We start from the raw sequence: 15,945 nt of genomic DNA, 5'->3' as shown, positions 1-15,945 counted from the left end.
TTTTTGAATTATGATACATTAATATGTAACTGCATATATATTTGAAGGTGCTTTTGTGTTTTTGTGTGCTTATTTGCATCATTTTGCATTTGCCTGCAACTGAGTGCATGAATTCACAACGCTTGCCTCTTAATGTGTAAATATCTCTACCAGCACCGGTCATCATATCTTAATGGTATCTCCTTGATCACATTACTCGGCTGCTTGTATAACACTCCTTATGTGACACAACAATTAGCAGACAATTAACATGGGCCAGAGAGTGTCAACCAATTGGCTGTGCCATCACAGCGCTGAGTGACATCTCCATCATCACAGCGCTGCCCTGAAGCACCGGAGCACAGCGGAAAACACTGCCTGCCTGTCTGATGCATGAATTTGGTGTCAGTGTGTCTGGTTATGTGTATCCATACACATTCTATATGTTGAATTAATTCAATATATGATTTAGTTTATTCTTATACAGTATGTCCATAGCACCCCTATGTCTGTCCTGCATCCTCTATTCTCTCTGCTTCCTGCCATTCTTTGTTTCTGATGATTACACATTCCTACATCTGCCTGTCTTCTGATTTTTTTGCCTATTTGTCCTCAGTTTGCATCTCATTTGTGTGTTTGTTCATCTGGAAGTGAAGCATGTCCTAAAAATAAAACAATGTGATGTGTCTGCTGAGCAAACAGTCATCCTGTCCTGCAGATCAGCATGAACTTCTGTGTTTGGCATTGTGTTATGAAAAGGACTTAGTTGGGTGTGTGTGCATGTTGGTTTTGTGCGTGACAGATCTGAAGACACCCAACATAGAGGGACAACCTAAGCATTAAATCCCATTAAAAGGCAGATGGGGCTTTGTCAGGAGAATCAAGCATTATCTAAATCAGGCCCCTGTGTGGCTTTCTTTGAGGAAATATTGAAAAATGTACACTTAAACATTTTATGTATAACCATCAAAGGTTTAAGAATGTAGGCCCGTTCTCATTTTCTTCCTCCTCATCTTTTTCTTGCCTCCCTTTTCTCCTTTACCTTTCTCTTCTTCTCCTCAAACCAAGGCAATGGTTTGAGGAGACCAACGTGTTTCTTTGCAGTCCATCAGCATCAGGAAACAGTTAGAAACATCAGATCTGAAATTGTATAACTTGTTTATATCTAATTCCCTGACATTTTTCAGGAATGGTGATCTCCTTCTGCCCACATTCACCATGAACCCCCACAATCCGTTAACCACCTAAACACACATAAATATGCACAAATCCCCCCCCCAGAATCCACAATGTCATGGCTCATCCCAGCGGATCACGGTCTCTCTGGGAATGGATTTCTTCCCTAAATATGAGAGAGCTTTAGAGAGAGGAGGGTCTGTCTTCTCTGCAGGCTGTGCTGAAGTAGGATGCAAACTGAATATCAATAAGCAGCAAGGGGTCACAGCCCCATGCATGGACACAGTTCTCTCTCTCTCTCTCTCTCTCTCTCTCTCTCTCTCATCTCTCTCTCTCTCTCTCTCTCTCTCTCTCTCTCTCTCTCTCTCTCTCTACCACCAGGGCAGAGTCCTCACATGTATAGGTGCCTTGTTAGTTGCTAAAATAGACAAATACTCTTGTGAAGGTGCAAAAATCAGTGGCAGTACAGACATAGCGGAAACAACGGACCTGTCACACAGCTTCAAGCGACAGGATGCATATCTATATCCATGTTTAGTGTTGTAATCTTACACTCCTGTGTGAGCCATGCTCCATAATGTTGTTGATGGTCGTGACAATGTGTTAATGTGACCAAAGCTGACTGACCTGGGTGTCATTGTGACTGTATGTGTTCAGGTTGAACTTCAATACATACAGTCGGATCTTTCTGATCTATTACTGAAACCGTAAAAAAAGAAAGACACTAAGCCATTTAAAACAAGATCATTGATCCTGGAGCTGTTTGTGTTGGGTATTTGAACAGCAGAGATGATCTGTGATACTGAGTGTTTGTGGTTTATGGATAAAGACAGTAATCACTTTGGCTCCTTTAGTTGCTTTGTTGTTTTGTTTGAACCACGAGTTCTCGCAGGACTTTAAAAGAAGGATAAAACGTCTTTATTGATGAGACAAAACTGACACAAATTGTGTTGGTGCATCAGGCAGTGACTGATAACACTGATGTGAAGACGTGAAAGTGATGATGGTTTCCACGTGGGACCCCTGAGGCTGTTGTGTCCGTCTCCATCAGTCAGGCTCTAATCACAAGGGTCTGAGCCCCTGACCCATTTCATGAGATCATCCTTTCTTGTTTACTGTGTGTTATGTGTCCATGTGAACACACTACGACCACGTGGGTGTAGTGTTTGGACTCGCTTTGTGGTATATTTTCCTTTTATTATGGAAGGATATAAATGAAGAAAGTTTATTTTCCTTGTGCGTGTGTATGTGTGTGTCTTTAAGTGTGTCTGTTCTTCCCTCCTTCCCCTATCTGTCCATACACATTGATGGAGGTAGAGCAGTTGTCAGTCAATTGACCTACACTAGCTGAGCCTGCAGCAGGGAGATTTCCTCTGGGGCAATACATTTATGGGTGTGGTCTATGTGTGTGTGTGTGTGTGTGTGTATGAGATTGTGCGTGCATGCATGTCTACATTTGGGTGCGTGTGTCCTATATAAGGTATAACCCTATCTCAAAAGGTAAATGTGGGGTCAAGATACCAGGCCCACATCCACAGTGACATTTAGAAGTGAAACGAAGCAGATATTAACAGAAAGAGACATTTAAACTTCACAACATCCTTTAGTTCATAATCCGCAAGATGAAGATGAGTTTTAATTGTTGATAAATCTGAGAAATATTTATTTCAAGTACCTTTTTTATGTTTCTAAGTTTGGGGTGATTATATTGTTCAGAATAAACTAATGTTTAATGTTATTTATCTTGGAAAAATGACCAACATTTTTGGGGTCCAGCTTCTCAGATATGCTGCTTTTCCTTTTTATATTTTCTAGATTCTTTTTCGGACAAAATAAGCTTTTTCTTCAAACGATGGAGATTTTTTTAATCATTTGCTAAGATCCTGTATAGACTAAATACTATATTGATTGAGAAAAAACAAAACATAATAATAAAGAAAATATTTCACAGTTGCAGCCCTGTTAATATTAGGGAGGATGTTTCAGCTCCTTCTGTAATTAGACATGAGCTTTGAAGAAAGGAGTCAAAATGTGTTTAGGGGGAGAGACTGCAGGGTGATGATGAGGTTGGCACGCAGTGGGAATGTCTGGTGCCAGTGCACATATTTCATTTTCTATAAAGGGCTTAATTAAACTCTAGATTTTCTGGATAGCTGTAGATATCTGTTATATTTTTTATGTGCGATAATAAACAGCTGAGGGTGAAAAGCAAACTATCACCGCCAACCCCCAAAAATACCCCACAATACAAAGCACCTATTAGAGGCAATGACATCACCCCTTTCCTCCTGGTAACCATGGTTACACTTACCTCCTACTGGCAAAAAATCAGCACCCATACGACTTTCCTTGATTTTTTCTTTTTTTCCTCGCGGCTGTCTCGTCTGCTTTCCTCTCGTCTGTCTGCTCCAACAGGCTTTGTCTCCTCTCTCATGCCTCTTCTCTTCCTTCATCTGTCCCCCTTTACATATATTTTATTTTTCTCTATGCATCCCCTTCTCTTTCCACTATACTCCCCGCCTATTCCTGATGCTTTCTTTTTCTAACAGCAGGCTTAATGTATTTTGCCTTCAAGCTTTGAGCATTTTTCTCCTCCTGCTAAATCTTAAAATGGAGGCAGAGGAAGGTAGAGAGTTAAAACAAAGACAAATGCAGAGGTGGAGATGTCCTGCATAAACAAAGCAAACACAGATTGGAAAATGCTATAGCTCAGCTGAAAGGCTGTGCATCTTCAACAGAGGGCAACAACACAATGGATGTTACTCAGTCAGGCATAAAATGAGGATTGCAGCCGAGGCGATGAGAAGCAAAGATCAGGCCTGTAAACAAAGACTGAGCTGAGATAGGTGGACAGTCACAGCTGGACCGTGCAGGCAGAATGAGTCACTGCTCCATACTGATAACCTAAAAGGACAGATGGGTTGCTGCATTCAAATCTATTCCAGAGCCATAGTTCTGCAGGAATCAAGGGTAAGGTGCTGTGGCTTCCCGCTCAGGAAAGCTACATCCCAGCAGCACCCACTGTATAGAAGTACATGGGGGTAGAGGCAGTGCACTGCATTACAATCCTTTTCGCAGACAGGCTGTTGTGGGTGGGGGGTAAAAGAGGAGTATTAAGAGCCATTGTGAAGCTTTATTATAGTAAGCAGCTTACAGTCCCTGTGCCCGGCTGCTTCTTTGCGTGGGGGGAAGGAGATGGACAAAGAAGAGATACAGAGGAAGAGACCAGGAGAGGCATGAGTGGCAGGAGGACTGGAGGGAGACTCTGGTGTCCTCCATGTTCAGAGATGATTTACTTTTGTCTTTCTTTACATATAAAACAACCAAACTGTTCTTTTTTCTTGTGTCTTCTGCTTTTCTCTATCAACATCAATTATTTGTAGTTTTTCTCTTCATCCACTAGTGATCTATACTCCCTGTGATGCTGATGTGTATCCCACTGTTGCTACATGTCACCATGATCAGCGCTCTCTACCACCCAACTGATCAGAGACGGGAGGGGAGGGCATCGGGGAAACGGATGGTGGAGGTTTCCATGGAAAACTGGGAGTCTGTTGCTGCCGACATCATCTGTTGTAGCCTGGCGCGGAGCGGGCACATGAATATTTGAGCTTTATGGACAGGGACAGACGAATGACACACACTGATCTCTGTATCTCCACCACCATCTTAGACGGAATATACAGAGGTCAATGAGGAAGTGTGGAGGGATGAAGGAAAGGCGGGGTCACAAAAGGATTCTGAAAGACCTCCATTTTAACTAGGGCAGAGAGTGTCGTGGCTATCTGGGTTAGCAAAACAGAAATGATAAAATGTATGTAGGAACAAAAATAACTATAAAAAAAATTAAGAAATGAAAGGATTGTGACGAGGTGAAAGAGTATGTGTGTGCTGACAGACATGCAGGAGTAGATGATGGCAGGGTGAGAACAAAGAGGGAAGATGGAGGGAGGGCCTGTGACGTGCCATGAGAGCAGTAAATTAGGGCACATGGAGCTTGTTTTCCCTCTCTCTTCCCCCCTTGTTCATCCTGCAGTATTTCTAATGAATCCTCTCTCAGGGTTGTTTCTTCTGCCTGCTGAAACAAACACACACACACACACACACACACACACACACACACACACACACACACACACACACACACACACAGACTCGTGCAAACAAGATAGTCATGATTCATGCAGATTTTAGTGTGAGACTGTGAATTGACTTGGGAGGTTAATTGTGCACAGTCTGACTGCACTGCGTCAAAAAGCAAAGAAACTAGAACAAATAAGGCTCATGTGTTGTTTCCTCACCGGCTTACAGCTCTCTGTTATGAAGCTTTGTATGAATGTTCTTGCACTCTTACAATACATTTATTTAAAGGTGGGGTAGGTAAGTTTGAGAAACCGGCTCGAGATACACTTTTTGTTATATTCCATGGAATGCTCTTAACATCCCGATGTGGAAGCTGTAGTACTGTAAAAAGTACGACCAATCATTCTAGCCGGCCCGGCTAAAATAACTGGATGGCCTACCTGCCTGTCAGCCTTCCATCTGTGCACAAACTTATCTTGTGCCCTCATTGGTCATGTGCGCGTTCATGTGTGTTGGAGGAGGGGCTCTGCAAGGAAGTAGCAGATTTCTTCCGGCTGTGTATTTTCTAATTTTAGCGCACTCGAGCTGGCTTCTCCAAAATTATCTACCCCACCTTTAATGTTAGAATATAACTCATTCTGTAGGAATGTGTGTGTTGTTCCTTCTGCAACTATCTTTGTTATAATCATCAGTTTAACTCTATGGTGTGTCTTGTATTTGAGTATTTTCCCATGCCCCCAACTCTGTGAGGGTCTTCCTCTGCTGATGGGGTTACTGCCTGTCCCAGAGGTCCTGTGTGCATCAGGGACCATCGTTACACTTCATTCAGACCAATGTAGGAATGAGAAATATTCCCATAGTTACACTTAAGTGCATTTTGTTATTCCCTAGTGTTTCACAAATATGCAACTTTCTCATATAATCTTTAGTTGTTCCATCTGGATGATGTTGCTCCTTTATGCTGGATTTATATGTCCGCCTTGATTTGGTTGCATGTCTGTTTTGTCCAGACTTTGTGGAGTTGTTAATAAAGAAGAACGGACATTACAGGGCAAGCAATAATGGCAAATTGTTGTCTTGTTTCCAATTGTTCTTTACTCCACATGGGCAAAGAAAAGTATTTAATATAAGATTAAGAAGAGGAAACTGAGTTAGCATTGTGTTGGGTTTTCATCATGTGTTGCAATTCATGTATGAATGCTTTTACATTAAAAGGCCATTTCTGCTGTGTGGCCTTGCATGAACATAACTACTAAAAGTAGAACAATACCAGTTATTTCACAGATATCTCTGGGTTTGACCTTTGTCTGTTTTCTTTTCAGATACTTTTTAAATGGCTTTTTTTTATTTATTAAAGGACTGAGATTTGGCATCTAGCATGTACTTTAATAGAGCTACTTGTCTTTCTTGAGCGAAAAAATTCAGATTTCTTTAGAAAATGGTATCATTATATCAACTGCTTATGGTTCCTTTGTTCAAACAGCCTGCTAATTATACAATAACACAGAATAAACACGGTTGTATGTTAAGGATGGACTCGCCTCAGCATTCCAGCCTCCAGAATCAGGCAGGGTGTGCTTGTCTGGGAGCAGAGAGGGGAGGAGAGGAGTGGGGAGGGGAGCCAGCGTAGAAGAGCTTGATGGTGTACGCTTATTAGCCTGAAATATCCATGCAGCAGCTGCACCATTTCCGCGGCAACACCTGTCGCCATGGTGCTGAGTTGTCGACATGCCTCTGTGTCAGAGTCTGTAAGTCTGAGGAGCAGCACATTCACAGTGTATCCAACCTCTGAGAATGCACACACACATAGAACACGCACACACACACACACACACACACAGAGAACACGCACACACACACAGACACACACACACACACGCACGCACGCACACACACACACACACACACACACACACACACACACACACACACACACACACACACACACACACAGACTCGTGCAAACAAGATAGTCATGATTCATGCAGATTTACACACTCACACAAAGCTTAGTGACTTCTTTGTTGCATCCCTACACATCCATTGCTCTGTTTTCCTCCTTGCACCATTCCGGCTCTCGTCACTCACATGGGGAATTTTGCGTTTCCATGACAACCACAGCGGTGGAGGAAATGGATTAGGTACTCTGCACTTTTAATGCTGGGGGTGTGTGGAAGCTGCACGTGTGTCAGTGCTGGATTGGGGGAGGGGGTGTTTATGGGGTGCATGGCTTGTGAAGAGGGATTGGGGTTATTGTTGAATGTTGTTTGTGTGTGTGTGTGTGTGTGTGTGTGTGTGTGTGTGTGTGTGGGTGTGGGTGTGGGTGTGTTTTTGTGTGTGGGCATGGGGGATCGGAGATGCCCTCAAACCACGTTGCACCAGATGGAAGCTTTTGATCTCCTCAAAACACATTGTTTTATCTCAGTGAGTGAATGGAGAACACATTTAAGTCAACTAGATAGCTCTTAATTTGGCGTTTTCTGCTATTACCTGTGAGCAGATCGCATGCTTAGTTTTGCACGTGTGGCCCTTGACTTGTTACATATAGCCAAGTGAAACCTGAAGCCAACAGGGAAACGTCTCCCTCTCATCTTGCCTAAAACCTCATGGCAGCAGGTCATAATGGGGGAATCAACCCTGCTTCTCCTCCACCCTTAATTCAGCTCTCACTATGCCTCAGTCAGTCTTTCCCCCTTCATTCCTGACCGCCCGTCTCCCCCCTGTCTGATTTCCATCCTCCCAGCTGAGAAAGCAGGCGCGAAATCTCTTGGCAGAGATGAGGAGAGGGAGAAAGAGTAGAGAGGGGCTTTTCAGATGAAGAGAAAAAGGGTTTGCTGCGTTGAAAGGGAGCATTGTTTTGTTCTTCCACATTGCAACAGCTCCATCTCTGTGATTTAGTCGAGCCAGCACATTACTGTGTCTCTTTAAATCAGGGTGCTGTTAGCCTTAGCAACGTTCAGGCTCCATTGCTCCAATGTTCCTGCTCAAAGACCTCGCCTCTTCTTTCAGCCAAAGACCACTGAACTCCCTGTTCGGTCTGCCTGATGGGCACATTCCTCTCAGCTGTAATAGTAAATGAAAACAGGCCAGGGAATTGTGTGAAATATGTAAAAGATTTTTAAAAAGACAATATGAATGAATGTGAATTTGTGTATTTTTAGTGTTGGCTCAGTTTTCCAACAGAGAGAAAGTTCTCAATTCCTTCTCTGCCTGTTAATTTTTTATAAGGAACTTCAATCCAGTCTCCTTCTCTCTGCACCACATGATAAATTAACCCACGTGTGTCTGTTTCTGGGTCTCTGAAACTTCCAGATGTTTTCTCCACTCAGTGTGACATTCAGCCTTAGGCTCTGAGCTGTACATGTATACATTTCATGCTAGGGGTTTTTCCCTGACAAAGTCCAGATCAAGCTGGTCTGTATCCCTGCTATGTTCCTAGTGTGTGTGTATCCACAGAGCAGTGCTCTGTCCTGCAACATGTGGGGACCCAACACGCTGCAGAGACAGCTGCATGTTGGGAGGGAGGGAGGAGGGGTAAAAGGGAGGAAGAAGAGAGGAAGTCAAAGGGGGAGTATTGGGGGGGTTCCTTCCTTTTGCTGGACTACTGAGTGAGGGGAGAAATGAGTAGAAGAGGCGCCAAACCCACACATCCTGTCCCGCCACTAGCAGCTGTTTCGTCATATCCTGCTGTCTCCTTACATGGTTCTCGCTGGTCCTTCCTGTCAGCTCACACACTCTGAGGGGAAATGCAGATCTGCATCACTTTCTACATTATTTTGACTTAAATTGAGACAGATAAGATTATATTTTATAACTACGTATTCAAGAAATGTGTTTTTCAGCACTTCAATGTTTGTTGGAAAAACTGACTTTTTTACTGACTCACAAGTGTGCCTGTGTCCATGCTTCACATACAGGATGTGATGATCCTCTCTCATGTCCAGGCGGTCTGACTAATGTAATTATCGCCCACAGGCAGTCCATTGTCATGTTCAGTCTTCTTTGGACAAAACTGCTAAGTTTTGTTGTCTGTGTGTGACTGTGTGTGTGTCACTGTCTTGTGTATCACTCTGTGTGTGTATAATCAGCAGGAATGTGCTTAATTAAGCGAGACAGAGTGAGGGGCATAAAGGGGGCAGTAAAAGAACAATCTCCCCATTCTGCTGGGTCTCCCCTCCAGGAAATTGGTGACACATGGGGACAGTCAGGACAGGAGGAGTGTCTGAGCCACAGGATGAGGAACATCAGCTGACTAAGTAACTCTAAAGCTTTTGTAAAATGCATTAGGCATAATGTAACCATGTGTCCAATTTCCTTTGATTGTTATTTCTCAAAGTGACACTCATACGGTGCAGATCTCCAGTAAAGGTAGGTGGGAAAAACCAACAGATAGTTATTGCCTCTGACTCATCCACTTGTGTCTGCGTGGGATTTTCTCCGCTCTGCCATGTTTCCTGCATATGTCTCTCAGGGTTGCCAGGTTTGACTAATGGTTGAATATGTTTGTCTTCCTGCAGGTCATTCAGTTCCTCTAGGCCCCGAGCGGAGCCAGTGATGACCGCTACATAGATCTGTTATAAAGATGTGTAGAACAGAGAAAAGCATCCAGAGGCTAGGGCTGACAGTTGCCGAGGTAACCACACAACACTTTGAGAGAAGAGCGAGAGGAGTCGGCCATTTTGAGAAAATCATATTAAAAGACAGTCAAAGAATCTCTAAAAACAATATAATTCACGGTCATCGTAAAGCATTTCATAATTAAAAGTCATACAAAATATCAATGTTTACCATAATAAGTCATGAAAATTATGAAGTTTTGTTTGCCGGTTTAACTATATTATTTTGTAAAATCAAATAGCATAGATTCCCATAAAGATTACTACAAATGTCAAAATATTCATCATACAGAACCATAATATAGTATGGCATAAACATTTAATAAAAGAAGTCATAGCATAGTATTTCATAAACATTTTCATAAAAAGTCCTTTACCCTAAAAAAAAGTTTAGCATAGTTTTCAATAAAGAAGTTCATTAAAAACATAAAAACACATTTTTACTGTCAAGTTAATGTCAATCAAAAATAATAGTTAAAATAAATTAGAAAAAGATATGTGTTTGTGAGCGACCAGATGTGGATACTTTTAATGAATAAAATAATATTTGTTCCAGTATGTTCTCATAGCTCTTGTGTAATCTTCAGGCAGTAACTCATTAAAAACCCATTAGCTTGTGTTGGAGTGAACGCCTGATTCATGACCACTTGCATCATCTGGATCTCTGCAGCTCCTCTGTCCCTCCTTCCATCCCCCAACATCTGCAGCAGTGAGTTAAAGCCAGCTCCTTTTGTTTTGCTTAGTGACGGTCCGTGCGCTATTTATAGCTTCTATGTTATTGTGTAAGACCTTGTGAAAGGCACAAAGGGCCGGAGCAGGCTGCCATGGCATGTTCCCTGTAGTGGCCCCAGGATCTGTGAGAGGAGAGCTAAAGAACATGTGGCTCCCCTCTAAAGTATGATGAGGTAAAGGAGGAGACAGCAAGTTCAAGTGGAATAAGATGTATAAATAATTTCACTTGGTAAAGATAGTTTCCTTAATGTTTTGTTACCATACATCTCTTCAACAATAGGAGACATCACAAAATATAAAGTCAGCTTTTAGGCTATTTCTGTTATAAATGTTTTGTTTTTTTAAATCATTACTGGCTTTTTCAGGTCTCATTTGTACTACTAGGTTTTCATCAACTACATAAAAGATATACAACATCATTATACAATCAAAAATAAAAGTTGTTTCCCTGTTTCTGGTAACGCTTTCACTGAAATTGATTTTACCGTAGTGATTCTTAAATCTCTAATGAGGTTTTGTAGATTGATTAGACTCATTAAGTAGATTCGTTTTTTATTGTTGTGAATCCTGTTATCACCGGAAGCATAGCAATAAAGTGTTCCAATTAATGATTCCCTTTTATCATGCGACAAGGGGACAGCAGTCAAGTTGATGTTATTTAATTAGAAATGATATATTGTGCCCTCATTGAGTCTTCTTTTTACTCCCTTTTATCTACACAGAGCATGGATCACCTGAAATGGACGACGGAGAGAGCAAAGCTTTGTGGGAAAATGTAGTAGGGCTGCAGTCCTGCTGAATATGGGTCACAGACAACAAGCGGAAGAAAAGAGCACAATGCATCTGATGCTTTTCACAGCTGAGTCTCATTAATTAGCCATGTATGGTGCAACATGTTAACTCACACACACTGTAGCCAGCTAAACCTACACATATAAGCATAACACAAACACACACAAGTATTTTTTTTTAAATGATTTCAGAAACGTTTTATTTGAAATGTCAGTGTTCAAGAGAAAATAAAACAGCAATATAAATATTAGCATAAAAATAAGAGAGTAACACAGGGGTATAGCGTGGGGGATAAGCATTTGATAAGAAAGATAATACAGCAGGATAGAATAGTATTAATTCAGCAGCGGACGGACACATATATAATATTTATACTCATTTGTTCATATGGACAGAAAGAGAATGAGAGGCATTCTTTCACAAATGCACAAGAAAAGGTCACCGCAAAAGAACATTAAGAGGTTACAGAAGGATAGAAACATTTCCATATTTTTTTTGTTTTGTTTGTTTCTTTACAGGGTGATAAAATATAGTAGAGAGAAAATGAACACAAAAATATGCGCGACACATATCACAAGTTAACTAGTCTACGTGTGTCACTTTGTTTACTTATCTAAAGATGTCTTTCATTATTTATTTACACTGAAGAGTTAGTTGGCTTCCATGGTGCTTAGTTACTACATTGCAACACAAACTGTTGAAGAACATCTCAGATTTTTATTCATTATTGATTCTTTTTTTTTTGTAACTGTGGTTTTCTTATTTTTCTTGAAAAACAAAATGCAACACATTCCAGTAGTAAGCCACGCCTTGTGGAGAGGGACTTTTATTTTGAAAATGTTGGATGTTGTCCCTACTATACAAACAACTGGCTCATACCATCGACAGGGCTTGTGTTTATTTACAGTGGGGAAGATCCTCGCAGGACTAGGGGGTGAGGGGAGGGGTGAGTGGTACAGAGGCTACGGTGATTTTAATTGAGGTTTTTTTTTTACAAAAGGGCTCTCGAGTGGTATCTCCTCACCAACAGGGACAGCTGTGCTTGGCTCTGTTGACCTCTACCTGGGTCAGTGCATTAGAGAAAGTTTAAGAGAAGGACAGATCAACAGTGGTTCCTCTGTACATTCAGTGGGTAGAGCCAAGTTGTTCCCCCCCCCAGTTGATGTAATGGGGTCCACCGAGTCTGTGTAACCCTCACCACTTCCCCTCCACTCCCCCTGACCTGCAATCTGCCTTTTTCTCATGCAGTTGTATCCGGCCAGAAGCCTGACAGACAGATGGACGGCAAAGTAAAGACTTCATATCATAAAACAAACAATTCCTCTATGCTATTAAATCTCCCAAAGAAAAACATATCTTTCTGCGTCACATCAAGAAGTTTCTTCAACACTTCGAGAGTGTGAGGGGTAAATACTCCTGCAAAGTGTCCAGGGACTCCTAAGAACTTAAGTTTACCACATCTATGCATTTCCCAAAAGAACGAAGTGATTACTACCCCTACATCTCATCTTCAAATTACGATCAGTGCATTTCTCTTTGTTTGGCTCCCAACGTGGGGAAGTGAGTGAGGGGAGGACAGGATCTGGGTGTGGAGGGGGGAGGCTAAAGGGTGCAGGGCAGAAGGACATGTTTGTGCCCATCTGGTGTTATATAAGACACAATGCTACCAGCAAGGACCGCATGGCTGGTGACTCAACATCATGCCGCCCCACCCTCTCCCTGCCCGTCCTCTGGGTGCATGCTCTGGTCATACAAATATCAGGAGATTCAAATCTTATTTTTCTTAAACTATGATTACAAAACGTTTTTTTTTTGTTTTGAGTCAATTAAATGCTACATGTGCATTCTATTGACATGCGATTGGTGGGAGGATAACAGATTTAGGATGTCCTCCTCTTTGCTTTTGAAATGCATAGTTTGCAACTCTAAACTAGTATATGTGGTTTGAACCTTAAAGAGCATGCAGAAGAGTTTGTAATACCTGTCAAACAACAGCCTTATATCATCAGGACTTATGATTTAAGATCCTGCAAGGCTGATCCTATATAGGAATCTAATGGATGGCAACTAGCGTACTTTACAATAGCCGTCTTTCCGCCGTGGGAAAGAGCACAATAAATCCAACATGAAAGACATTAACATTTCATCTCTGAATACATCACTGCGTATAGCCTTGTAATCCCAGCAAGGTTACTTACACTGAATCTCTATGTCCAAGATCATTTGCCAAAACAAAAACAAAAACCACAATAACCCCCCCATACCCTGCCAAAATTATCTACTGACAAAGATTATGTGAGCAATACTAGACCTTTAGCACAGCACGGGTAATCAACACCAACAATAGCCTTCGGCACATTCAAGACACTTTCAAAGAACCATCAACATCCATCCAAAGTCCACGTGGTCAAAGGTGCTGCTGTCGTTAGTTAGACCGTGGCTAACAAGAGGGACAGCAGAGCAGTAAGATACCTAATGGAGGGAGGGGGGGGGTACGGGGGGTTGAATTTCTCATCAGATCAGGCCGGGTTTATCTTTCCTCCATCTCTCTCCATCGAACTCTACTTCTTCTCCTTCTTGGTGGACTTCTTCTTGGAGGCTGGGGTCTGGGCGGCCTTGGGGGGCTCGGGCTGGGGCGACATCTGGGCCGACATCTGGGCCGACATCTGGGCCGACATCTGGGCCGCCATTTGGGCCGGGGGCAGCGCCTGCTGGGCTGCCTGCTGGGCGGTGGCCTGCTGCTGCTGCTGCTGCTGCTGGGGGTTTGAGGTGAGGGTGGCCGTGCTACCGGGGATGTAGACGTTCTGGCGATAGTCAGGCACGTGCTGCAGGGTGAACTGGGGGCTGTACCGGGTGCTCAGGCCCATGGTGCCGGGTCCCAGGGTGGCCGTAGCCTCGCTCACTTCTGGGGGGAAGAGAGACAGAGTGGGGGGAATAAGGGGTGAGGAGGGAGAGGAGAGAGGGATGAAATTTGTTAGACAACCAGAATGTGAAAGTTTTAGTATGACAGTATATAAAAAGATAGAAATGGAAATAGGTCGTAAAAGGAGGTTCAACTACAAGATAAGGTATTTGATTACAGAGGAATTGCATTTGATTTAAAGTTAAACATATCCTGCTGCTTAGGCAAAACATGAGGTTGCAGTGGGCTCAACTAAAAAGAGGCACAAGAGGTGTTACACAATGGCTGATTGTGTGCAGATGTTTTTTTCTTAACATAGATGAGGAAACGTCTCTCCTGCATCCTCCTCTGTGTCTCTATCTCACATGGCCTGAGTGTGTGTGCGCATGACGTAGCTGTTCGGCTCATAATTCTCCCACAGCCCCTGCATTGCAGAGCCTGAGACACGAAGGCCCCCTCCCCCATCCTGTGGCTCCTCTCAGCCTATATAAACACTAAAAACAGACATGCTTACTGGCTTCCAAAGAGCCAAAGCAAGTGACTGAAAACACAATTTAATAATCTGTCTGCATTCACACAGTGCTTTGTCAATTCATTGCAGGATTACTCCTGCATTGCGCTTCAACACAGTGACAGTAAGTGTAGAAGAGAGACGACGTTCAGTATGTATCACTGTTTTGTCTTCCCTTAATGATGACAATATAACTGTTCATTTTGTCTACATTTGTGCTGACACGCAGCTTACCACTATGCCTTTTTCTGTCCCTCTCTCTGACAGAAGAATTCCACACAACGTCCGGTGCAGTGTCCAAGAGGGGGAGGGTGTTATAGTGTGGGTGTAGAGGGAGGTGTCTCAGTGGTTTAAATTACAGTGGAAACAATGACTTGAGTCTATTTAGTAATAAATATGGTCAAGTTTGTCCCTCTGTCATATCTGTGTTTGTTGTGTTTGACTGTCACTATGTGGTGTTGCTTAGCCTTCTTTCAACACCAATTTAATGTATATTCTTCCATTTTATTGACTTAGGATTCCACAGTTTCAGCCCAAAGATATATCATTGTGTGTCCCCCTTTAGTGCTGGATACACATTTGCGAAATAGGGCAGTGGAAAGAGGACATTTTGTGATTTGGGAATCTCAAATAATATATGAGCCATGTAGCTCTATAGCCTTTTGCCTATTATAAAACACTGTGCATGTCATCAGTGTGTACAGTGGAAACATGCGTCTCTGAAGGTTGTTAAATGAAACACAACCACAGTACTGTGTATCTGAGGGACTGCAGGTACCTACGTCCGCTGTCTGACTATCCTCTGGATAATTAACAGCACACAACCACAACACGGAAACATCAATGTGGACCGGGAGAGCTTTATCAATAAGCGAGGCTGGCTAGTTGCCCTCCAACCAAACAGCAACCTAAATAAAGAAACTCTGCCCACGCACCCTCACTAAGCTTGTGAAGAGATATAAATTGGTTTGGAAAAGAAGAGAATAATCGATAGTAGGGAGGAAAAAGATGACGAGGTATAGGACTCACCGTTAGCTGCAGCCATCAGGGCCTGGAGCTGCTCAGCCTCAGTTGGGGGCTGGGGCCAGGGGCCAGTTCCCATGGCAACCTCGGGTCCTCCGGTTGCACTGTGGCGAAAAAAGAGGAGAGAGCAA

At 42.7% G+C, this 15,945-nt stretch overlaps 1 protein-coding gene and 1 long non-coding RNA gene across 32 annotated transcripts in view; one reads left to right on the top strand and one right to left on the bottom strand.

The window, feature by feature from the left end:
- Positions 1-12,370, top strand: part of LOC307031708 — a 15,541-nt gene extending 3,171 nt beyond the window's left edge. Inside the window, exon 2 of one of the 2 annotated variants that reach the window (XR_013806057.1) lies at positions 9,756-12,370. This is a non-coding gene — a long non-coding RNA (uncharacterized lncRNA). Of the gene's footprint in view, positions 1-9,418 lie in introns of both variants that reach the window. The other variant, XR_013806058.1, reaches the window with a different exon arrangement.
- Positions 12,045-15,945, bottom strand: part of LOC307031498 (protocadherin gamma-C5-like) — a 199,205-nt gene continuing 195,304 nt past the window's right edge. For 25 of the 30 annotated variants that reach the window (XM_079668678.1, XM_079668670.1, XM_079668677.1 and 22 more), the window contains 2 exons: positions 15,821-15,918; positions 12,045-14,283 (listed from right to left, as the gene is read on the bottom strand). In XM_079668678.1, coding sequence (XP_079524804.1) covers positions 13,940-14,283; positions 15,821-15,918 — 442 coding nt within the window. In that variant the 3' untranslated portion in view covers positions 12,045-13,939. The remainder of the gene's footprint in view (positions 14,284-15,820; positions 15,919-15,945) is intronic. The other 5 variants (XM_079668662.1, XM_079668663.1, XM_079668668.1 and 2 more) reach the window with 1 other exon arrangement.

This window comes from Notothenia rossii, assembly GCF_949606895.1.
Source record: "Notothenia rossii genome assembly, chromosome: 3".
Lineage (NCBI taxonomy): Eukaryota > Metazoa > Chordata > Actinopteri > Perciformes > Nototheniidae > Notothenia > Notothenia rossii.
Note: the sequence above shows the minus strand (reverse complement) of the source record. Positions and strands in the feature narration are given on the sequence as shown.